The sequence below is a fragment of the Amblyomma maculatum genome, chromosome 9 (assembly GCF_055883805.1).
Source record: "Amblyomma maculatum isolate TAMU_Amacu chromosome 9, ASM5588380v1, whole genome shotgun sequence".
NCBI classification, from domain to species: domain Eukaryota; kingdom Metazoa; phylum Arthropoda; class Arachnida; order Ixodida; family Ixodidae; genus Amblyomma; species Amblyomma maculatum.
Genome location: NC_139352.1, coordinates 129,114,725 through 129,140,309, shown reverse-complemented (window position 1 = coordinate 129,140,309; position 25,585 = coordinate 129,114,725). Strand labels below are relative to the sequence as shown.

Sequence of the window (25,585 nt, the reverse complement as noted above, 5' to 3'; positions counted from 1 at the left end):
AACTAGTGCAACAGTGAAAAATGACTTTGACCACACTAATATAGGCAGCTGACTCAACATCCAGGTAATTTGAGGTTGTATTGGCAAGGTCAGTGCAACGGAAGCATGCGCAAGATAATGAGTATATGTTGGCACTAATGAACTGCACAAGGTCATTTTGGCTGGCAGGAAGCAGTTAGCCCAACTGAGTGCTACACTGTAATGTGGGCTCGTATGCCATATAAGTGCTGCACCACTGTGTTATAGAACTCTGGCATCCACACGTCGGCGGAAAATATATTTACACGAGAAATTATAGCGAGAGAAATTCTACAAATAATCCAGGATTTCAAATTATAAATGATTTAGAGTTATCCCAGTTTCACTGCACTATAATAGGCTTTTTGGGAGCTTTACTGTGTTTCCTGTACAATGGCATTATTAGCCACAAAAGAAAATGAAAAGTAGGATCAAAATCGGTGCTTGTTCACTTTCCAACTTTTTCATGCAAAACCCATCCGAGTGGAGTTCTGCAACACCTTGTAAAAAAGTGCTGAGCATTATGCAAACGGTGTCAGCCCTTGGCAAGCACAGTCAGTAAACCCCAGAAAGCTGTGCGAGCCTCCCCTGGCGCCCGGCAACCAAAGGGTGTGTCAAGAAGGGCAAGCTCACTTGTGGCTGGTGACCTTCTGGAGCCTCGCTCAGCGGGGAGGGAAGCCATGATGGCCACAGGTGACTGGTTTGCCAACAGCTGTGCCTGTTGCTGGCCACCTTGCACTTGTTGCTGCCCCAGCCTAGATCGCACTGCCTTGGACTCGCCACCCCCCGCTGCCGTCAGCCGCCTTGGCCGGCCCGGGCCCCCATCTTCACGACGAGTTGTCGGAGCGGGAGAGTCGGCGGCCGTCACAACAAGCCCTTCATTCTCCTTGCCTTGCCGTGGCGGCGGTGGCAACCGAGGTTGCCGCACCCGCGATTTGTGCGCGAGCTCACTCAGCGACATCTCTTCCTCACTCGAGTGGTCCGACTCTCCGGCCTCAGCCACGACAGCGGCGGACGGCACTGCGAGGCACATTGAACAGCAGCAGATTGCACAAAGATACCAAAAATACAAATCTGTGCCAAAACTGCACAGCCTAGAATGCTTTAGTGGACAGCCCCTTCCACACATTCCCTCTGCTACTGACAACGCAGAGGTATTTTGAAAGACACTCGAAGCAATAGTCGACTGACCCAGCAGGGAATTACTGTAGTAGGCTACCCATCGCATCAGCTGTGTATCATGCTGCTGACCCCCACCTCACTTCAATTTCAATTTTCAAAAAATTACCGGTATGCAAGTTTTAAAAAGACCCACAGAACTGCTCGCTAACAATATGCAAGTGCTGCTATAACATGTTGAAACAGAAGTAGATGTTAAAACTGATTAAGCCTCATTTTTAGGAACATACCTTTCAAATTCAATCTGCAGGTCGGTCATCTACATACAAGCAATATAAGGTGCAACCACTTGATGGCAGAGTCTGTCATGCAGCAATGACTCAATTCCTTCACGCTTGCCGCCATTAAATATATCAAGGCCCTGAACTCAAATGTGACCTGAATCTGCCCATCTGACATGGTCGTTACCCTGGCTTGCATGATAGCAGTCAGCAAAGAAACTGTTCCTCTGCAATCAGGTGGATCAGTGATTGCAAAAGAAACTAGCAGTGTAAATTTTTATTGCTTTTTCAATTTCCAAGCACCATTTCCTACAAAACAAGAATGCCTCTCAATGAGGTTTCCTGATGAACAACAAGATGTATTACTGCAACATTATTAACAATGAGTATTACTTCTCTTCGAACACAGATACACTCATATCTTTTTTATTTTACTTCTAGGGAAGAACCCATCACTGAGGCCAGGCAAATGGATCGAAAGCAGCAAACTCTCTTAACACACGCAACAGCAAGTGGTGTGTTCTCTATCGGCTGCAAGCACAGCTACAAGTTTTCCACAGTAAGGAGAGCATAAATTCTGAGTTTCATACGCAAAGAAAATAAATTTGCCCGCAAGAGGAAGGCAGCATGAATCGCACGTGCCGCAAATAGCATTAAGAGCCACACAACCAATGCCAGATAGATCTACGATTACTGGAACCAGCATGTCAAAGTATTACAGCATCACACCAACTGGATGCATTCTGTAGTTAAAAGCAGCTGTGTTCCCTTTCCTCTGTTTATGACTCGAGTCAAGTGGTTTTCCTTACTGTTGACTACAAGCGTGTGCCAAGTACTTCCAAGTGATATGGGACACTACAACATAGTGTAACAGCAATAATTTACAAAAGAACAAGTCTGGTGCAGGTAACACCCCACCAATAGTAAATCTGTGTGATAGGTGCAACCATCGCTTACTGCATTTGCATTCCTTTCGTGATTGAACACAAATTAACCCTTAAATGGCATCCCAGTCAAAACAGCACACATACAGAGATTAAAATAAATTATATGCCGTAAAAGTGCGGCAGCATAGCTTAGTTTTTAAACCAAATAGTTAAAACAAATTGCTCATGGCTTCCTTAATTTTTCACAGTCACTGTACACAATAACAAATTATGGCCATTGGCTCCTGGTCTGCTGTGTGTGACCACCTTTGTTCAACTTCAGGTTATAGCTTTACAATACCTCTCCATAATAACATCAGCCCTATTAAAGTGTGGGCGTGGCACTAAACAGCAAAAATTACAAAGATTCCACTTTAAAAAAAAATAATTTTATCTATTCTTCCTTTTCTACGCTGTCCCGAAGATTAATTGCTAAAATCCAACCGAAATGCTCCAATAAATTTTTTTGCATGACTGGCATTGGCTCTACATATTGTGGAAACGCTCAATCAGCAGTATTTTTAGTTCCGCTTCTCGGACTAGATGATCACCTTGTGAAGCAGATTCTTCATTGCATTATCTACTTAGGCGCCATTTGCATTTGTCGTGCTCCTGGAACCACACTGCACGTCAAGGAAATCTTGGTTCTTGAAATTTGTAAGTTTTAAACTTCTTGTATGAAATTTCCTTCTCAGCCTAGGCATGTCTACGGCATTGCAAATTTGTGTATTGCGAGAAATAGCAACTAAGAATGTAGAAATGCCAGTAGAAGTGCAATAAACATCAATCCAGCCATCTGCCAAGTTTTGTTAACTCTGCGGGCTTTTTCAGGTAATTGAACAAAGTATCATAGAAACCAATGTCCTCAAGACAAAACCATAATATTCTATCAAGAGTAGCCACAATATTATTTCCAATGAGCGCGAACTGAACATTAAAATGCTACCAAGGTGGTGCAAAGGTGATTGGAAGTGTGCGGCAATTAGCCGCGGAAAAACAGTACAAAAACAGATGTCCACACCTCAGAAGGCATTAGGGCTATGCTAGCATTAGGCATGAAGAGTTGCTTTCTAAAATTAATCATTAAAAACAAACAAAATAGACGTTGCACCCAAATGCCACACATAAATGTCGGTAAGTTGGCACACCTACCATCATCATATTAAATATCTCGGCTACATAATCCAGTCATATAAGCAGTGGTTTTGGTACAAATTACCGCCCTGCACTTCTGAAACAATCCGACAGTACAAAAGACAAGGTGCCAATGCAGTCATAAGGAGCGCTGGTTTTCTTTATAATATATGCAAGATGTCATATATGCCAATGCCCGCAAGAAACTTCCGAGGCACTCGACACACTGCAGCTAGCTGTAAATCATACAGCAGCCCGTTCACAACCCACTGGTTTTGGTGTTCAAAGCAGCTGCTAGGATGTCGTATAAGGCCGTTTTTCTGCCAGATTCAGACCATCTTAACCAAGCATCCAATGACGCAGTGACTGGTTCTGCTACCATCACAAGCTCAGCATAAATGGACATCAGCTACCATCCCAGACAATGCTAGCTAGATACGGCTATTGACAAGCAAACAATTCATATACAGCAGCTGGTCAAACCATGAAGTGGGCTCTACTGACAGAGCAGGCAGAGTGAATGGAATAGCGGGCTCTGCTACCTTGTGCTGCCCGCCGCCTCTGATTCCGGAGCAGCCCGTCGGGGTCCCCAAGTTCATCTCCTGGAACACAAACGGAGGCTTCCGGACATGTCCGAAGCAGTTCCAAGTCATGTGCTGCCACTGCCGCCACCTCCTCCTCTTCCGAATCCTTGTGGTTGGCAAGCAGGAGGGACAGAGGTGCCGCTGGCGATGCCTGGCCTGGCTCACTGTCCTCGTCGTCATCGGGCGGGTCTATCGCCATGTCCAGTAGCGTAGACAGCGAGTCGGGCAGCTGGGGTGATCCAACATGGTTGGCTATCACTGAGGGGCTCAACACCGCCAGCTCATCCTCGCCACTCTCCTCAATGTCTGCACAGCTTGCCGGCAACGCGAGGCGCTCTTCCACGGGACAGGCATCATCCGCACCGCACTCCCCACCTCTGTCGTCCGTCACGGAAACCACCACCTCCACGGAAGACGATGATGATGCCCCGTGCGTGTCTGCTTCAGTCACAACTACGGATGGCGCTGCTGCCATTGCACACATCGCCTCACGCAAGTCGTCGGATGTGCTAGGAGGAGGGGTCCCCACCAGCCTTTCACAAGCACCACTCACAACTGGCTGCTCAGGCAAGCCAAGCACAGGCACCCTCGCTGAAGACAGCATGTCAGGCGACAACGCCATACTAGACGGCACCACTGAACCGGGAGCTTCAAGGCTAGGCACTGGCGAACGGACCTTCAATGACGTCGTTGCACCAGCAACCATCACTGACTTCATGACCATGTTCACAAGAGAAGACGATGGTGAAACTGAAGGTGACAGTGCCCTACTGGCACCACTCCCACTGGCGGGACTGCTCAGATTGGCTGCCTTAACAGAAGCCATCTTGGAAACGACTAATCGAATCGGCGGTGACACGGACCCACTGGCAGCCGACGACCTTGACCCACTGCTGCTCTGGCTGGATGGAGAGATCAACTCCGCAAGGGATGACTTGAGGGCAAGGCCAGAGGCGCCTGACGGAAGGGCCAGGACTTTGATGGGGACAGTCTTGGTCGTGCCCCTGGGAGGGCCACCAGGTAGAGCCAGCACTGGGTGCGCCGTGGTGTGGCAGCTGGTGGCGGATGTTGACGGGGCCGTCAGGTTTCCCTTGAAGATGAACGTGAGCCGCTGCTGTGAGTCGCTGCCTGCTGTGCTCCACTTGGAAGGCGAGATCATTCGGCCCCCGGAGACCTGCAAGGACCACTTTCAAAGAGATTGCCCACAACAGCCCACCTTGAGGCAGCATGGCTGCATCCTCAAGGAACGCTCGATCGACAAATTCATGCTAAAAACCAGTCAACCAATGAAGCGATGCTTTGCTACGCTCCCTGCCCACAGCAATCCAGGACTGATATAGGACATATCAGGGTTCCTATAACTCCATGCTCAAATGCATTCTCCTCCCGAGATGAAATAAGAGTGCTTGCACACTTCACAAGAGCTCAGTCGCAACAGTCTAGGAGTGTGGACAATATCAGAAAATGGCAATGTATACAGGCATGCTTCAGTAGGTCGTCGTCACCCTTCTTGTGTCCACCGTCAAAGGGAGAGTAACCTTTAAACTGCAGACAGTTAATTTCTACAGAAAGCAGATGCTATCCAACTACAAAACCATGGTAACCAGCCTTTTCTTTTTTTTCCAGTCAACTCCTCAGTGAAGATATCTAGTTCTGGCTTAGCTATGCTTTACCATGGCCGGTCTCAAGGGAGAGCGAGCGCTCTTTCTTAAGGTCTTCTCAATCGCCACGGGAACAATGGGAACGTTTCTCCTTGAGTTACGCTCTTCGCCGCCGCAAGGAGCGCGACCTGCTCACTGTTCGCTCCGCGTCTGCTTCAACGGCGGCAGGTGGCTTTTGCCTGGTTTCGCGCTGTCGCTCGTGGATTCGATGGTGAGTGCAGCCCCGAAATTAAAGAACACAGAAGGTAGATGCTGCAGCGGTATGTCGTCAGCGTACTCCACACGTGAACGGAGTCTTTATATAAAAAACACTGTCGCTCAGCAAACGTTCGACAAGCGTGTGACATACATTGCGGCATGGTAGCCACTTTTGTCCATTTTAATGCGAATTTTTACCAAGCCTGTACAAGAATAGGATTCAAAAAAACTGAATGAGCAGTGATCACATCGAAGCTTCTTCAAGGCTAACATGACAGCATCTCATCTGCAACAGCAAAACCATCTTTCAGCACTATATGCGAAACCATCCATGTAGTACCGAAGATGAAAATAATTTCATAAAAATGTAATGTAAATTGCAAAATGCTTGCATGATATAAAGTATTAGTATAACAGTCAAAGTAAATGTTGTAGGGTTGAGTTATAAATGTTATTACAATTCATATATTAGCCAATGTGTGGTAGTATAAACATTATTTTAATTTTGCCAATAAACATTGTTTTGCTGAAATTTTCACATTATTTTAAGCTTATTATGAAAATAATCAAAAATAGTTTGATATTCATGACACCACTTCTGCTGGAAGTAGTAAAAAGAGGCCAATAAATGATGAAGATGATTGCAGTGACTTACAAATGAGTTCACCTGCTATATCGAAAGTATGCAAGAAACTTCTAAAGCGTTAAAGAAGGACACTCTCACTGAAGACACATTTCAAGCCCTATATAGTGACCCACTGAGGCTCTCTTCGGGAAAGTAAGGCTAATGTGCGGAAGGGAACAACATGCTAGATGCGAGGGCTGTAACAGCTAGCGGCACTTGACTACATTGTCAAGACGGACGTTTCATCTGAGAGCAAAATCAAGGCACCTTGCGTCGATGCCAAAAAAAAAGTCATTTCTGCTGTGCCGCAATCAGTAACGGAGTAACTGAAGGAAGTGATGGCATCTCCTGCCATCCCGTTTCCCACTGTCACATATTCTGGTTTAGCTTATGTCGATGGATATATTGTTAAGTTAATCAACTTCTGGTGTGACGCTCGCGCTGTTCTTCCTGAAACTAGCGAAAGAAGCAGCCCCATGTAAGTACACTCTTCTACGAGGACAATATTCTAGTGGACTGCATTATTTGAAACCAGAGCTTGTAGCCCTATTGAACAAGCTTTTTTTTTTTTTTGAAAAAGCTGCCGTACACCTACTACACAGAAATGTTGTCGAATCTGCTTAACCGTTTATGCCCATTTCCTTAATTAAAAGTAGTCGTGAGACTACATATACATCTTCTGTCTTTCAACATTTGTCTTGAACGAAGCTAGAATAGCCCACTCCGTTAGACAAGTGAAATTTTACCTATATGAGTAAATTTTTGTTCTTTACTCTGAATCTGAGACGCGCCATGAATTTTCACCGGTGCCTCTTTTGATCTAAACGAAAACGGTAGCAGGTGACAGAATCTCCACCCAACAGTTCACCATGCACTACCGTCAAGTCGCGCTACACCTGCTTACAACATTCAAAGGCACATTGAATAGCCTGGTAAATTTATTTTTGTACAAAACTTAGGGGGGAAAATGTTGAAGCGTATCCGAAGCTTCACTCGACCGTGCACGGCCGCACTGACGAAGGCGCGCGCGTGTGAACGAATTGTTGACTGTATAGCGATAAATATTCGATGCTGATTATGGCCTTTGTATAAATCATAAGAGGCGAAATGCCATGAGCTGCCAGTTGCAACTGATGTGGACGGAGCTAAAGCGAGCACGCGTTTCCCTTACACGTGAACGGCTGTAGCGGAGGAGCAGCAGTGGGACAGTGGCGACCCCACCGAAGCGCGGCGAGCGGTGGAAACAGACCCCATTGGAGAAGCCGTAAGAGAAGAGAAGCGCACTCTCCCTCGAGACCGGCCGTGGCTTTACGTAAGAATCGCCAAGTAAGTGGCATGGTTCCCTTCTTTACCAGGTGACAGTGAATGCACACTAACTGCAGTTACAGAAGTGCAAAAAAGATTTCAAAGCTCCAAAACTTGGCAAAGCATCACCAGACTGTACTATTAACAAGAAGTGCTGATTCTAGGGCAAGTCGGCCAGGCATGCTTCAATAAAAAGCTGGGCGCACCAAGAAATTACAGGGAGATAGCATGAACTGGAGGGCTAGTTGGTCTGACATCTTCAAATGGTGCAGCGCAACGGCACGAAGCCTAGACAACAGAATCAGCATTGTGCCTCCCACTCTCTTGTCTGGGCTTCGTGCCGTTGCGCTGCACCGCTTGAAGATACAGGGAAATACAGATGACGCTCTGCGTGATACATCATGTGTGTCACGCTCGACTTGTTTTCCACTCACCTGCTGTGTGCTCAACGGCACATCAGGTGCGCCACCGGCAGGCTGAGAAGTGGATGGCTGCATTCTCGCCGCTGCCAACTCAGCTGCTGGTTGCGAGGAGTCCCACATTGTGGGGGAAGAAGGCATGGCGCAGGAAGAAGAGGGCGAGGAGCTTGCAACAGGAGCCGAAAGCGAGCAAGGTGCCGCCGGCTCGGGCGTCGTCATCGGCTGACTAGAGGCCACCATGGTGGGTTCCGGTGTGGTGGACGACGTAGGTGGGGGAGAATGAGAAGGCATGGTGGCGGATGGCGGTGCCGACAATGGCCGGTCGGGCGGAATGTTGCTGCAGGCGTGGTCATCACTCGGCGGCGAGATGGAGCTCCCTGGTGGGCGAGAAGGCAAAGGCCATTCTACACGTGCGACATTCGTCCCTGCCACCAGCTTACGCCACTGTGCACTCCATGCCAGACCCTTTCAGACTGCATTTGAAGCAGGAAAAAAAAAAGGCAGGTACCTCAGGCATCTGCCAAACTTAAATTTTGTTTCCACTCTCCCCCCTTCTTTCGCTGAAGCAATTTCTGGTCACTAAGCCCCACAAGACTAGAGCGTGCACAGTGTGCCACAAGTTTCCTGACAAACTAATTTTTATAATAAAAATTCAGAAGCCACTTCAAAAAAAAAAAAACTTCCTCTCTCGTCTGGTTTGTTGTATAGCTACCAAGACAACTCTCTTTGGATCTATACGCCATTTTCAGCTGCTAGTTTCAGAGCACTGAGACTCGGACAAATCATTATCCACTGGCACACCTGCTACAACAAAAGTGCATCAAAGCTTGCCCTGCCCCCGAGCTTGTCCCTTCTCAGAGCTGCTTTCTTGGCCGACCAAAGATTTCTATGACCAGCCACCGCCTTACAGTGCCTAGAATGTACTGGCTAGTGTGCTGTGTGGTGGCAGTTCCCCACAGAAAGGGATGGTGCAACGAGTCGCCAATTGAGGGCGCTGCACACAGTTAAGTGTGCTGAAGCATCATCATCATTGTAAATCAACACATATTCGGTATCAAAGGTTTCATACTTCATTTTTGTATTTCTTCCATAGCTTAAATATAGACCTTTATGATTTCTCGCTATAGAAATAAACGGACATATCACCCTCAATCCTCAGCAGACGATCTCGTTTAGCATACGCTTTCTCTAAGACGATATCACTTGTGCAGCTGGCGTTGCAGTGTGCATGAGTGCGTAATTTCGTTGCTGCATGTCATTCTCATGGTGTGTGTCTTATGTAAAGTGCGTTCATTTGTGAGAGTGATTACTCATAAAAATGTCGCATTCCCAGAATGTCCACGTAAAGTGGCCTTGCAAACAATGGGCATGTTTCATATCAATGTGCCAGAGTGGATTCCTTTCAAGTAGCGGAAATGTGTCCTTGTTCATAGTCCGGTTGACACTGCATGACTTGTAGATTGGGTAAAGGCATAAGCAGGCAGATGGGAGATGCGCACATGCCGAAGGAATTTCTCGGCAGACTTCCTGTACACACATTCCTGAAGCCGCTGTAAAAACCTTACACACACTTAACTGTCAGCAGCACCCTCCTTCGGGAGTCGCTGGCTGCTTTTGGTGCCACCTCGGCGCCCTTGGTCGGCAAATTAGATGATATATATTAGACACTGTGAGGTCATTAATGCTTGTCACCAATTAGACTCTCATATATCTACACATGTTCAGCACCGAGGCCTAACAAACCTGTGGACAGCTTTCACAGAGAGCCTCCGCCAAAGCTGACTTTTTACAGAATCAGCTGTTAAGGGCAGTTTTCCTGGTTCTGCATCACTGTTGGTTTTGAAATGTGGTACTAATAACTTACCCAAATAGTTGCCACTTAATCACATCTTAGAAGCCTAGAACTGGTGGCCTGTTTTTTTCTTTAGCGTTTCATCATCACCCTTGCAGTGTGCCCGTGCCATTAATTCAATTTTACTAAATAGGTTCCCCTGCAAGACGTCATTAGCGCTAACTCTTACCTACTAGAGCAAAGACATTCCTAACTGCACACTTCAAGCTCGGCAGCTTTGTGGTGCTCCTCTGAAATAGGCTCGGTGAGCGCGGACGATGTGCATGACACATAAAGAGTCCTGCATTCTTGTAGGTCACCGGTGGATCACAGCTAGTGGAACCACCTTGATGCTGCCCAATCCTAATAACATTAGATTAAAAAAGGCCCCTTCTACACATTCATACTCCTCACTGGTACTCCACAAAGATCCCAAGTGTCCAGCGTGAAGCAGCAAGACTAATGTGACCCTTCCATGCTTCACAAATACCCCTGTGGACTCACCACAAACTTTTGGGAAGAGAAAGGTTAGTGGCCTTCTATCAAGTGCTCACTCATACAAGTAACAACAATGCGAAAGTGTGCAAACATTTTTTTTAAAGCACTTTCTCCAGTCATGTGGCACAAGAAGTATGATGCAAAACAAATAAAATAAAAAAAAACTACAGGGGAGAAAAGGCAAATTTATGGCACAAATTTGTCATGAAATTCAACTGCTGCGATATGAAATGCAGATTCATTCAGTTGCACATTCCTCGACTAGCAGGGAGGAAGAGAGAGGGAAAACATCCAAATTTCGTGGTCACCAACGAGTGAGCAGCTGTGAGCAAGTGTTACGACTGTTTGAACACGTCTTGCAAGTGCTATGGTGCTATGAGTGAAGTGCTATGGAAGATTTGAAGGTGCAGCAGACGCAATTTCGCGCAATTCTTCAAAGATTTCTTGCCAATTCCTTGCCTTTCTCCTGCCTAATTTTAAAACTAGGTGAATGAACTTGCCAAATGCTCTCCCTACAAGACGACACTCGTAAAAATAGTGCGTGTGTGACAAGAAAACTGTAACCACCACACTGGCCATCAGATAAGCAGCCCACTGCACTGGCCTACAGTGCTGACACCTAAACAGGTTTTTCACAGAAAATCGCCATTCATTCTTGAAAATAGACTTTATAGTACAATAACATGACCGTAATAATGTAGCGTTGGAGGACAACAGAAAACAGGCCAATAATGTTCTAGTCAGGCAATTAACTAAATTCTAATATTTAACTCTTTAAGTATTATGTGTATGCATGCCAAGATGCAGTTAGGTTTGTTCGGTAGATTAGCTATTCAGTGAAATTTCGAAAATGCAATCAACCTTTGTGGTTTGGCTCAGACAATTTGGGCCACTTATGGCGCACTTTGAAAATTGTGCACCTGCTGAGCACGCTTGGTAGCCTTGATTAAAAGTGTCACTACGTTGCGCACATGTTACGCTAAAGCTGGAGGTGTTGGTGGCAATGAGCACATATCCCTATTAGATTGAAAAGCTTACCTTTAAAAAAATTTACCATCGGACTTCCCTGAAACATTGTGGGCAACATTCACAGCATAACGCTGGCACATCCAGCTCAGTGGCTTAAACACCAGTCTGCTGCAGTTGTGTGCCATGCATAAAATAACTGCATGAAATCTGCATACATCTTTCATAATCCCAAAGAGTAGCATCATGTAGAAATGTGCATTCTGACATGACCTGCATGAGTATCTGCAAGATTTTACTAGTGAGACTTTTTTTTTTTTTTTCAAATATTTTAAGCCGCTGTTCCGTGTTAACTTGCCACCTAAGAACTCTTGTCAATGCTCCTTAACTTATATCCGAATGAGTAAAAGTCTCAACTGAGGCCATGGCATTCAGTGAGCTGCACAGTTAGAGTTCATGGTGGCTGCACTCTAATACCAATTAATACTAAACTGCACTGCTCCTAGCAGCCAACAGTGCTGCTCTCCCATGGTCCCTACCAACTTCTACTCAAGCACATGCCACGATCAGTGCACTTGAACTAGGTGTACAGTTTTTGTCAAAAGCTTAGAGACCAGGGTGTTTGCTTCTAAGATGTGAAGTAGCGCTTCTTTAGCAATCATGGAAGTTGCTATCGCTGGTGAGGGTAGGCCAAAAAATCTTACCTTCGGGAGATTTGAACACTGACAATGCATTACGGTTATTCAGAATACTAAGGTAATGTTGAACAGCCTGGGAAAGGAACAGCAGTTGAAAAAAGGTAGTAAGTGCTGGAAGCGGTAGGCGAATAGGTCTACTTAGGACAAGTAGTGACAGCAGATTCCAATCACAAAAGGGAAATAACTAGGAGAATAAGACTGAGAGTTGCATCCTACCGGTACTCGCCTGTGGGACTGAAACAAGGCGGTCAACGAAAAGGACAATGCATAGGGCTATGGAATGAAAAATGGTAGGGGTAACATTAAGAGATGGGAAGAGTGCAGAGTGGGTCAAAGAAATAACTCAGGTTACTGACATTCTAGCTGAAATTAAAAAGAAATGGGCATGGGCAGGACATGTAGTGCGAAGAAATGATAACCGATGGTCGCTTAGGGCAACAAACTGGATTCCAAGGGAAGGAAAGCGTAGCAGGGGGTGGCAGAAAGTTAGGTGGGCGGATGAGATTAAGAAATTCGTAGGTGGTCAAGTGGATGCAGCTAGCACAAGACCAGGCATAATTGGAAGAAAATTGGAGAGGCCTTTCGCTCTGCAATGGGTAGTCAGGCTGATGATGATGAATGCATGAGCCACACAATGTGGCTCAGAAGCACACACACCCATGGCCTCTAAACATTTGACAAGGTTGTACTTAGCCATAAGAAATATTCAGGTCACAGGGTTTGCTTTAGCCTTTTAGTGGAGCGTTCCAAAAATTTGTAAACTGTAAATTTTTGCAAGGCAAGAGGAACCGTTTGTTTTGTTCTGTTCTATCAAAGCAAACTTGACAGTTTACTTGCTTTATACAGAGGCAGTCACAACCCTTTTGACTCAGTTGCTAGTGGCTCCATTAATGCAACAAAAGCTTTGAAACTTCTAGGAACGCTGATAAGAACTTGATGCAATGGCAAGCGGGGGAACCCTCTGCATAAAACTTCTTAGCAGCAACACAGTCTCCCTTAACCACTCCTGCACGCATGTGCCTACACATTATACAGGGAGCATGTTCATTTTGCAACACAAGACACCCAAGTTTCATTCCTACTTTCCACACTAATTCAACAATTTTCTTTATAACGCAATTAACTGAATTTACTTTGTCAAAGGTCAGCATGCACTACTGGCATGACATCACTCCAAACATGCCCTATGCGACTTGTGACGTCGAGGTCTGACCTCCTTCGCTGTGAGGGGTGTGAAAGCTTTGTCAGCCAATGAGCATTATTATTACTGTCCCATTGATGCTGAGTATACAGCCAAACGGGAGGTCTAACGCTACAGCATTAAAAGCTCACCTCTCTCTGAGAGAGCCGAGCTTGCTTCTTCGTCATCACCGCTCCTGTCACCATCTGTGTCACTGGGGCCTAAAGGGTCCCGTGGTAGCAGTTCATGATGCGAGTCTGGTGACACACCACTCCCGTTCTCTTCCGCCCTCCCAGTCGTCGTCACACTGTTTTCGCTGCCGACCGCTGCAAACTCCGCAATGCCATTGGTGGCAGAGGAGTCGCACACACTGCGAGACGTAGGCAGTCCTGAAAACCTGTCCGACCCGGACACAATTGCACTTGCCGCTGAGAGCGTCTGTGATGTCGCACTCGCAGACGCCGCAACAACCGACACTTGCGTTGTTGACGACGGCCCATTTGAAACAATGTCGTCAGAGTCGAGGCTCGATTCAGCGTCTATCGTCGAGTCACACTCATTCTGCGGTGGTGACGACATGATGCCATTGGTCTTAGCCACACTTGCCGTTGCCTCCATCCGAGCCTGTGCTGCCGCTGCGGCAGCAGCGGCAAAGCCCGTACCGAACCTTAGCCGGTTCATGCGCACAATGCCTGGCTTGAGGACGGAATTGGTTGTGGTGCAGTGGAAATGGTGGAGTGGTGAGTGGTGCGCGGCAGCGTACTCCTGTCGAAGCACCACGTCGCCGCGAAAGGAAGATCCGCTGCCGCCGCCGCCGGTGGGAATTAGCAGGGGCATTCGGTGGTTGCCACCCACCAAGCCCCCAATCTTGAGCGCCACGGGCACGTCCATCTCCGACACATCGAAGACAGGGCCACCAAACGCAGTCTTCTTGGCAGTGACCGTGTCCAGTGAGATGATCCGTGCCACGGGTGGAGATAACCGACGCTCCGCCGCCTCGCGGAGGTCACTGACCCCATCATCATCTTTTGTAGAACCAATGTGGTTGGTGCCCCCTCCTTCCAAGCAACCAGAGAGTCCAGAATTCTTCTTCTCTATTGCACTTGTCGCCAGGGAAGGAGAAGCACGGCACGGGCTGGGTGACCGCTGCTCCTCCTCGTCTGTGTGCAGCACACCGTTGGTCTCTGGTGTTGGCACACTGCCGGGCCGCATGGTTCGGTGTGGCGTTGTGTGGCACTCGAGGGCTCCCAAGGCACTGTTTGCAGCAGGCTCACCATTACCAGCCTGGAGTGTTGCTGCCGCAGTTGTTGTCGCTGTCATCGTTGCAGAGTTGGCAGCGCTGGCGTCATGGTCTGCGGACCGCAGGGCATGAGGTAGATCGGGACGGTCTCGCAGCGGGCTGGAGCCATCTGCCAAAAGACGGACACAGTGACGTGCTTCAGGATATCTGGCACCGAAAGCTGTGAGAAACTAACTGCATAAGACATTACAGGAATCGTCCAGCATGTTTGCATGTGGCAAGATTGAGCTTATGAGCGAGCTGGCAGGACATCAGGGGAAAAAGGCTAAAAAAAACGCGAGAAAAGTATAAAACAAGTAAAAGTACTAAAAAAAGAATTTTGACCTTCAATCGTACATCTGTGTAGAGACAGTGAAAATACACCATGGGAACGTAAGGCAATCTGGATTTTCGTACATGCGAGTAAAGGCAATTTGCGGTACCTGATTATCCTAATGGGTCATGCTGACAGGTGAGAGCCCAGAATATTCTGTGGTCCAAGACTTTTTGCTTGCAGTTAAATCCTTAACTGAACAATAACATGCCCTCAGAAAAGTAACAAACGTCAATGAAATCTTCGCAATGCATGCATTAGTTCCCAGGGATGCATTCAGGGGGGAAGGGGGGGGGGGGGGGGGGGGGGGTAATTTTCTTGCTAACCTAAGGTGTGGCCTAACACTTTGCATGTTGCACAAGAACCTAGATACCAGCACTACATACTGATAACAATGTGTGGGCCCCTATATGCGCACAGTACAGCATTAAGAGTGAGCAATAGTAATCACTGCAAACAGGAACTCAGTCTACCAACTAAAACATGAGGAAGTGGCCATGCAACAGCACGTCCCCTAGTCTTGCCCTTAGATGCACCAATCTCAAACACACAAAACAAAAGCCTTATGCGCTCAACTACTGAAAACAGTGAGGCAGACAATTTTAACACTGCACTTCGATCATGTGTACAATCCTGGGAGTAGCATTCATCGATACATTTAAAGAAGACCTCAACCTCAGTACTACGTCTCCTTCATCAGACTCTCTGGTTACACCACGCAAGCCCCATGAAGATGGTGGCAACAAGTGAATCCTGCTGACAAGCAGCAAAAAGTGCGGCCAATTACTGCAACATGTTAATTCAATTAGTTACTTTCATTCGCTCTGATTTGATCCTGTGCTATGATTCCACCCAATAACCAGACATTTTTGCAAGCCACAGCATGAGTAGTATTAAAGTAAACTGTCGTTAATTTGGCCTTGAGGAACCAGAAAAAATGTTCAAATTATCGAATGGTTCTAAAAGCTGGCGAACTGCTTGCATCACAGTTCTTATGTAGACCTAAAATATTGTTGCCTATACATTTAAGAGTCGCAAATTTTTTTGCCCTTAGCGACCGGGCCCCTCGGCTTAAATCTCTCGATAAGCACACAGGGAAAGGGAACCAACTTTCTCTCCGCTAACAGGAGTTGCAGATGTTCTTTTTTCAGATAAAAACTATGTGACAGCAATCTTTCACGACTTCGTGAAGTGCTTTGCTTTGTGCACACTATCGCTGCTATAGTCAGAGAACTGCTTCAAACTCGCGAGTACCTCTGCAGCACTGCTACAGTGCTACACTGTAGCTGTGCAGTGACAAACAGCCCTGTCGCATTTTGACAATGCTTCACTTCAGGGACAATGGTGTGAAGCAGCCTCAAAACCAAACAAACAGCTTAGCGCAGGGGCACTCAAACGTTTTACCTCATGGAACCCCAACAGCCCCTATACGATGACGTAATAAGGTCTGTTTCGACATGAGGGTAAGTGGGAAGCGGAAAGGGAGACCGCCATCAGGTGCGTGCGTTTTTCCCTCCAAATTCTTCAGCCATGGCCGCGGGACCGCCGTGGACCGTGAGCCCGCGCACCTTGTATGCTGGCTCGAAACCAGGCCTGAAAGGAGTCCGGTGCCCTCCTCTGTGGCACCAACACTTCTGAGTAAGGAGGGTCTGATTTGGCACGGTTCTCCGTCATTGTTGGCCAGTGGTTGTGGTGACGCGTGTTGTCATTGACATGCAACCCGCATCATTGAGATTTGCTCCGCGCATCGCTCGTCTTCCCTAGTCATGTGTCGCGCACACTTTGACCCTTTGGCGAGTCGTGCAGCCTGCAAGTACCCTTAGCTCCACAGTAAACGTGTGTACATTTGTCTCATGTGTGCGGTGCCGTAGCCCCGCTTTCAAGTGCTGCGGCTGGGCTATGGGTTAGTACTCAGGTCAGGGAGTCAGCACAGTTTTTGTAACGCAGCCTTCTGTAAAATAAACGCTTGTGCTTGCGACTTGTGCTCTTGTTTTCTTTGGAGCGGAGCGCAGGCTCGCAGTGCATGTGCCCTTAGCTCACTCTGGCCTCAGCCCGCAGTACGTGGGTGAGGTGCCACACACCATCTAACGATGCCAATTTCAAAAGTAGTCTCACAAACTAAAAGACCAGTGATGTGCAAGGCAGCGTCTGAAACGGCGCGAATAGACGATGTGTGCTCCCGATGACAGCGGTGGGACGGCGTGAACTTAAGAGAAGCGAAACAAACTTTGCTGCTGGGCTTTCAGCAATGGGTACATCTGGTTGTCCTCAGGCCTGCCACAGCATGTACGGCTCAGATGCACGGACATCACTGTTCAATAAAAATCAGTTTCAGGGGGATCTATTTGAAGAATTTGTAGCATCACCGATCATACCTCGATGTGATCCCCCATCCGAATTAACCAATGCAAGCCCATCATTTCTGAATAACAAGCATCCAAAGCTCTAGACTTAGATGGGTGCGGCCGGGACTATGCTCCTAGTTAAAATCATCTGGATTTCTTAATTAACAGGGGTAAAATCAAGATTCCAAATAATCTGCAATCAAGTGAAATGAAAGCTTGCACCACTCTTGACATTAATGCAGCAGTGGCAGTGTTTAGCATTTTAAAAGGCCCATGAAAAGCTATTTACATCCCATCAATACCCTCTGCAGTGGAAACATTTTTAAGCAACCTTTATTAGCAGTCATGATATAGGTGATTGAAAATGATGCTCCCCCTCTCCACCAACTCAGCCGACATGCAAGAAAAAAATTACGAGACACTTGGCAACTAAAGTGGTGAAAGGCAAAAGCCTGAGTGCCGCATTCTTCTACGTATTTGTTGTGAATGTGGTGGTAAATGATGCTTCAAGTAAAGAGGGTGACTACTGTTTCACATTCATCCCTTCCTTTACGGTGTGGTACATGTGTACGCGAACAATTGTGACTGATACTGTGCGTTTTCTATCCTGTAAATCAATTTCAAACGCCGCTGATGCCTGCTATACTATCGCCTCCTAGAAGTCTGGGTCTGCTTCTGTTTGCTTTGTGGCCTCTGGCCCGAACCCGCCGCAGTGGCGACTTCTTGCACCACAGGTTAGAGGCGCCAGTTCTGTCTGTTAGGTCTGGCACACTAGGGCTAGAAAGCGACTTCCGCGTCTAGCCCCCCTTTGTTGCATTATTTCAAGAGTAATCCCATAAGGTCTATGGGAGGGTAATATCAAAATCAGCCTGCCAAGACCATTGAATTAATGTTACCCCTTGGCCACGAAAGCACGTCCATACGGCTTGATTAAAGCGGAGCTTTATATGTGTGCTGGTAGCCTACGCTATCGCGTCATATCTTTAAAAGTGGAGCTTAAGTGTCCCCCATAATGTTTAAAAATGCCATGCAATGCACACCATTTGAGAGAAGGGAAGTCAAGGAAGAACTACTGTGCTGCTTACTGCCAATATGCCCAGAATGAAAGTATGTCACATCCTGGTACTCAAAAACGTCCCTAAGCCGCAATTTTAAAAGGGAGCAAAGTCGTTTCTGACAAAAAGCTTTCGTAAAAGAACTAAAACTAAATAGCTACCCTGGAAACAGTACTGACAGTGTGAGTGAAATCATGAAACCCCTGATGAAAGATACCACTCTTCAATTTGTTTTCTGCAATGCTTCTTTTCAGGATTTTCCAGCATTGCATACCTCTTACAGTCGGTGACGATGATAGTGAACATGGTGACTCGTGGGATTTAAAGGCAGAAATGACAGCAGAAAGGACACATTCTAACTCCTCCACAACAAATATTCCCCCAGAACTAAGCAGTACTTCTGATCCCTAGTCAGTAATAATACAAGGCAGTGCAATTATTTGACTACACAAAACAATTTTGGGACTGAACTTCCACTGCAACGAAAGTTTTTAAGAGTAAAGAGTTCTTCTATTTTACACCAATCCAAAACGTTAATATTTTATTTGGTTTAGCCAAAAATAGGCGCCAATGTCAACTTACACATTCAATGGGGCGCAATGCTGACATTCAACAAGGACAGCATTAATGCATATGAGCGTGCATGTGTTGCTGATGGCTCATGTGCATGTGACCCTCTGCCATTAATGTAAGGCAGCTTTCTGCTGGAGCAATTTTACATTTTATTACCCCTTTCTCTGCCACGAACCTACCGGTAAATTTTCACGCTTGCCCCACAGCGTCACCGACGTACAGGTACGTTCTCTACCGTGCATTCAAAACTTTGCGCCTGAGCGCGAAGCTGGCACGCTTGGACAGGCTGCGCCATCTGTCAAATCTTTCTACAAGTTCGTATTTTCGCCCCGTGTTGTGTTGGTACGTATATACTAAAGAGAATGGAGCGACCGCGCCCACCCCCGCCACCTTCTTTGCTGGGGGGCGCGGTCGCTCCGCGTGTGCTACTCTATCGCGCTAAACGATCATGCGGCACGCGCGTTATGTGGTGCGTGCGTGCGGTTACGGGTTCAAGGGTTGTTCTGCCATCTGCCGCAAGTTTGCGGGTTTTTATTTTTATTCTGTTGGCATGTCTGTTACGACACGTCACGTTCAGGGGCTCGCACCGTTTCCTCTCTGATAGGTCGACACATGACTCGATCACTGCTTTCACTCTCTCTTGCCGCGCTTTTGCTTGTGGCTAGTAGCAGCAAAGAAGGTTGTTTTAGCCTCTTTCTTTCTCCCTTTGTCTTCTTGATTTCACAACGTGCCATTTATCTCAATTGTACGGGTACCGAAAGTGCGCCCTCTGTGCGCACGGTTACTTTCGGATAGCTGACCACGCGGGACCTTCCACTGCGGACTGGAGCGATGGCTCTTGATTACAAATACGAGTAAAGCTCGGATTCGGTCTCTCAAGAAGTATCGCGCAGTTTTTTTCTTATATTATCATCATTTATCTAATTTATAATCACGACGACGATGATGATGTTAATTAACACCTAAGGAACACTGAAATGTGCATATTCCGTTGACTATGTTATTTGTATAGCAATCATAATCCTGAAACCAAGCCGACACTAGGGGTGCGTCACGGCCAGAAATGCCTGACAGCGAAAGGGTTAACTGGTGAAGGTGTGACAGAAACCAGCTACATGTCCATTTTCATGCGAAGTTTTTGTATCAGCAGTTGCAAGTAGCAGCATCAAGACCTTTAAGGGCAGACGGGGCTCTAGGAACTTTTTCTTTCATTTTGGGCTAAATGTAACGAAAATGCAGACTAAATCAGTTTTGATGCTGATTTCAAATATGTCATCACTTTTCTGGTATGTCAATTAGTTTACAGGATATTACACATTTACAGCCCATTGTCTCCAAAAATAAAATACCGATGGGAAAACTATTATTAACACGGGGCTATATAGTATGTGGTATATGGAATACAATGTATCAAGTACTTTTTTGATTAAGCTAACATTAGTTATCTTACAACTCCTTGAAGTGCAATGTAGGAAGAACTAGATGATGAGTAGCTTAAATTAGAATGCACAAAAAATTAGCAAAACATAAATTGAGAAATCAGTTCCCAACACTTTATTTTAATCACATAGCAACATACTATAAAGATATTATTCCTCTATCTGCTCTAGTTGCAAATAGCCTCCTTGTAAACTAGTAAAAAGTTAGAAATGTGTGTTCTGAGAAATGAAAAAGAAAACAGACAAGATTTAATCAGCTTGTTTGTGCCTTATAAAGGGTATTGAATGACCCAGGGAGTTAATAAATTCCTAGATATGTAAGAGATGGGCTGTAGATTTTAAAAATGTCATATTTATTTTCACAGTTTTCCGGCCCTCAAGCACCCTGTCCTCTTTAATGGCTAGGGGCGGCTGGTTTCAAAGCAGTTGCGCTATGGTTTCGGTGAGGATTAGCCTGACAACACTGAGCCAACAGCATGCAACCAATCAGTTGCTGCACAGTGGACACCCTGAGCTCACTTTTGTGTCACAGGCACGTATTGACATTTTTTGTCCTTCTCCTTGCAGGCATAAACGCCAATGCTCCGCACTAAATTTTCTTCACAGTGGAGCTTTAGCTAAGGAGTCAAAAAGTCCTCTCTTCCTACTCAGTGGAATATAGACCCCATTTGCAGTTACCAATTTTTCTATATTGCTATATTGCTAGCATTCATTATTTAGAGTGGCACATCTTTAACACAACTGGCAACCACTGATGCTCAAGGTAGAGTGTTTGTAACAAACTTTCTAGGTGAGTATAGTTACAACAGGCTTCTTACAGTGGAATCTCGTTACTAGAAACACCACATAAACAAACTTTTCAAATTAACAAATTTTTTTAATAATCCCCAGCAGACTTCCTATATTTTCAATGTAAAACTACTTCAGAATTACGAATTTCAAAATAACGAATATATCAGAATAACGTACGTATTTTATTTTTTCTTCTATAATCTAGGAACATCAGTATTACGAATTCGGCTAAAATTAACAGCGCCGCAGCTCACAACTTACGCGTGAAACAGAAACTGTCGTTTCTGTGTGTATGGTGTATGACTGCAGCTATCATCATCAGCACATTTAGTGCCAGCTCCTAATACCCCAACAAAGCTGTGGTTTATTATTCAGTAGCCAGCAGGCCTAGCCACCTGCCTTTTTTCTTCATTTGTTGTGTGTCGTTCGCCGGTCGGTCAGTCGTGCCATTCGCGCATGTGGGATGGGTCTTTTCCTTTCTTTTTTTTTTTTTTTGTCGCGGATAATCTTACTGCGAAGTTTGTGTGAGATGTGACGATGACTGCAGCCAGCAAAGTGCCAAGAAGTAGGAACGCAGCTTTCACTGCAAGAAATCGATGCAGGCAAAGACCGAGACAAGATTCTCAAACTTCAGAGAGCACTGAAAATGAGGTCATATTGAACTTTAACCTTTTTTTTGCACATGGACAAAGTCCATACTTTAATTGCTAGGAGCAATCTTGCACCCAATGAGGTGTTGCGCAAAGTGGAAGGTGTACATACTGTAGTGGTGTAATGTGGTACGTGGTAGTTTGCTGCACGCGGCTGAAGAAAAATAATTGATTTCTTCAAATAATCAGCTTTGGAGTTAGTGCAACAATTTCATTTGAGGCTTTGCTTATCTACAAACGTTCTACTGCCAAGATACGTCATTTTCAATACGTCATTTTCATACCTAGGTTTGACCACTGGCTTATAATCGCCAATTTTTCCTTACAACGATATTTCAAAATAAACAATTTTTGCGGCCCAGTGGGATTTGTTATATCAAGATTTGACTGTAGATGGTGCCAGCTGCCCCTTGCTGGGCCAGCTGGCACCATCTCGACGCACAACTCGATCGCTGCTTTCGCTCTCTCTCGCCGCGCCCTTGCTTGCGGCTAGTAGCCACAAAGAAGGTTGTTTTATGCCCGCCACACGGGCACGGCTGAACTCCTTTCAACTAAAAATAACAGCTAGAGGGGGCAAGCAATGAAGTGTTTTGTATGGACATGTCTTACTGCACATGTGTGGTGTTTGTTTGCTAGAGTGTGTTTATGTGGTGAACTTTGTGACTGTCCTACTTGGATGATGTTTGTGTTACACTGGGACGACTGTTGTAATAACTGCTGAGCAAAGAAGAGGTGTGTGGAGATGTACTTGAGTGTAGAATTTGTGACTGTCATGCTTGGATGACGTTTGAGTTCTGCGGGGAAGAAAGGGCTACTATCTCCTTGGCAAAGAAGAGGTGTGTGAAGAAGATGTACTTAGGTGTAGAAGAGGTTGAGTGGTGAAGAGGGTGTGTGTTCTGATCCATATTATACGCCATGCGCAGCGCCTATAGGGGCGCCACTGAAAGCCGCATAGCGGCGGCCGTCGGAACCCGAGGCGGGCCCCATGCGGCAAGCGGGGCCGTGGTGCGCGCGTGCGATTAGCCGTTTGTGCGCGTCTCGCGGGCTCTTCCGCCGTGATAGCGTGCGCAAGGGGATCGCACTGTATAATGGTGTACACGTGTTCGATATCACGGCCGTCTGGGACTACATCGCCTCCATATGCATCAAGTGTCTGCTGAAGACGAGAGTCAACAAGGTTGCGTACGAAGTGGAGCTCATTTTTAGTTCCTCGCTTTCATTACATCGCCACGCCAAATCGTTCATTCCTTGACCTATGAAACAATGTTCTTTCTTTGCCTAATAATACACGTTTGCCTCGTTCACATGCAATATATCGCTACAGTAAACTAGGCAGCATCGTCGAAACTGCGAGCAGTTTCGTACCGGTGCGACCGCAGAAAAAGCCAGCGAGCCTGCAAACCAGCATTCTGAGCATCAGAAAAATAGCGCATATTGGGCTCCTGTACCAAGAGTTCAGATTTTTCATGGTCGTGCTTTATCATGGCCTGTCCAGCATGGATTTCCCGTCCGTCGTCGAAAGGGCAGAGCGGGTAGATACTTTCAAGGGGGAGTGAGATATCAGCAGAGGACTTATCTGAAAACCTGCATCACGCGTTAGTCAAAGGCATATTAGAGTTAAATTTTATATGCTATTATTTTAGTATCATCTTCATTTCATTCGTAATACCGTCGCGCCAAACTGCAGAATTACAGTGCGCTTTATAACCAGTTCTAGAGCCCTTAGTCTGGATAGCGAGTGCAGCGACATGTTATGTTTTCGTAATCTTGCCAGATAACACACGAAAGGTGCAATGACAAGCAGAAAACACCGAAAACATAGTTATCACTCAGCCCTGCCACACGGAAAATTTAATGCCATTTCCATCAAATGACATTCGTTCATAATAATAATTGTTTGCTGCTACACGAGAAAATATGACATCTGATGAAAATGACATTAGGTACCGAATGAGTTTGCTCATCCGAATGCGATCAACGAGGAAATATGTTATCTCTACACACGAGACTCGGTGAGAAGATACACCCAAAATAAATTACAAAAGTGCCACCTGCATTAAATACTAATTCGCTCCTAAAATTTTGCAGCTAGTCATTGATGTGAAATATGCCGCATAGCATCGTAAAAAAGAACTGGCACCCATAGCTGCCAGCCAACCCGTAGCCACCGCACTCAGCGCGGGCGGAACAGGTCGCTCCTGCTGCCGTGGTCCGCCGAGTCGCCGACACGGCGCATTTCTTTCGCCACCTTCAGAAAAGCACGCTCTGTTAATCTTAAATAATACGCACTTAATTTGATGAAGGAATCTAAAACAAATTATCTTTACTGAGGATCGCTGTTATGTAACGAGATTTTGGAAAGCTAAATTTCTGCTCACATTAGCAGCTGCCGCAGGTGTAATGCAGCTCATCCGATTTCGTTCTCTAGCTCCATTGCTAAGATGTCGCCGAAGTTACACATACCGTTTACTGTAAGAAAATGTGTGAGACAATTGAGCTGATTCTAAGGTAGTTTTATGATTATGAAGTTTACCATTCCCAAAGCGCTTCCAGCTACGGCACTGATGCGAAACCGTTTAGGCGACGACTAGGGCCCAGCACACGGCCAGAGCGCCGTCGTCAACCGCTCTCGCGGGTCGCGTCGTTACAGTAAGCTCACGGTATCTGATGTGGCAAGTGTTACGAATTTGCCGTATGCTCTTTTGATGAGGCCAAGCTCTGGCATTTTTCGACGGGCTTTAATAAGCCGAGCGAACGACGAGGCGAAAACGTACGGGAGTCAACGGGGCTGTAGTATGCCTCGGCGTAGGGAGATAGTCGAAGGTTCTATAAAGCGCCGTCGGACAGTACACTAGATACTGCCTATTTTACGTATTGCTCGTGACACTTGCTTTAGTGCGCAAATGTGTAAGTTGTTGAAACTCGTAAGCGTTTCGCAGTCAAGCGCAGACGTGCGCACCTTCCGTGCCCTTTCGTAAACAAACGCCGCCAACACTGCCGCTAACTTCGTAATTCGTAGTCCTAATCAACAGGTTGTTTACAAGGGAAGCACGACATGAATGTCAATTGAAAGGGGGCTTTCGTTTACAGCACAGTCATCTAAGCAACATATATATTGAAGGCGCACCAACATTTGCATATAAATCTCAGTTACCATAATTTGGAAATGGCATTAGCTTTGGTCGTGTAGCAGCGCGTAGAAAAAATGACATTAACCTGAACAAATGTCATTCGGTGCGATTGCTTGCTTTCTGCGTCGAACGCCGCGATTCACGGCCGCCGTCGTTCTCGTGAAACATAACTGAATACTTATAGGAACGTGTTCCAGGAAAGGTTTTATGTGTGTTCGAAAAACCAACTGCGCAGCAATTCTTTCCGTACATTGCTAAATGTTGACAGCGGCGTTATATCCGTTAAACCGCGACCAAAGACGAAAACACGACGCGCACGCATAGACGTTGACATGAGCAGCGCCCGACCGAGCCCGCCTACGCTTTGCGGCTTTGGCGACAGGCGGCGTTGTCGGCGTTTTGCGCATCGCCTATAGTTGGTAGTGTGCGCCTGTGTTGTGTTTCTTCTCATGTAATTATGTTTGTTGTGCCACATTTCTTGGTCCTTTCAACTCCCTTCACTCAAGGTCGTCTTTACCTTAAGGAAGATGTGTGCCGTGTCAGA

At 46.3% G+C, this 25,585-nt stretch overlaps 1 protein-coding gene across 2 annotated transcripts in view; it reads right to left on the bottom strand.

Annotated features, from left to right (window-relative positions):
* The window catches only part of LOC146180373 (uncharacterized), an 80,764-nt gene that overhangs the window by 24,363 nt on the left and 30,816 nt on the right, over window positions 1-25,585 (bottom strand). For both annotated transcript variants that reach the window (XM_084579567.1, XM_084579566.1), the window contains exons 5-8: window positions 13,596-14,852; window positions 8,286-8,647; window positions 4,021-5,236; window positions 652-1,038 (exon numbers count right to left, since the gene is read on the bottom strand). In XM_084579567.1, coding sequence (XP_084435693.1) covers window positions 652-1,038; window positions 4,021-5,236; window positions 8,286-8,647; window positions 13,596-14,852 — 3,222 coding nt within the window. The remainder of the gene's footprint in view (window positions 1-651; window positions 1,039-4,020; window positions 5,237-8,285; window positions 8,648-13,595; window positions 14,853-25,585) is intronic.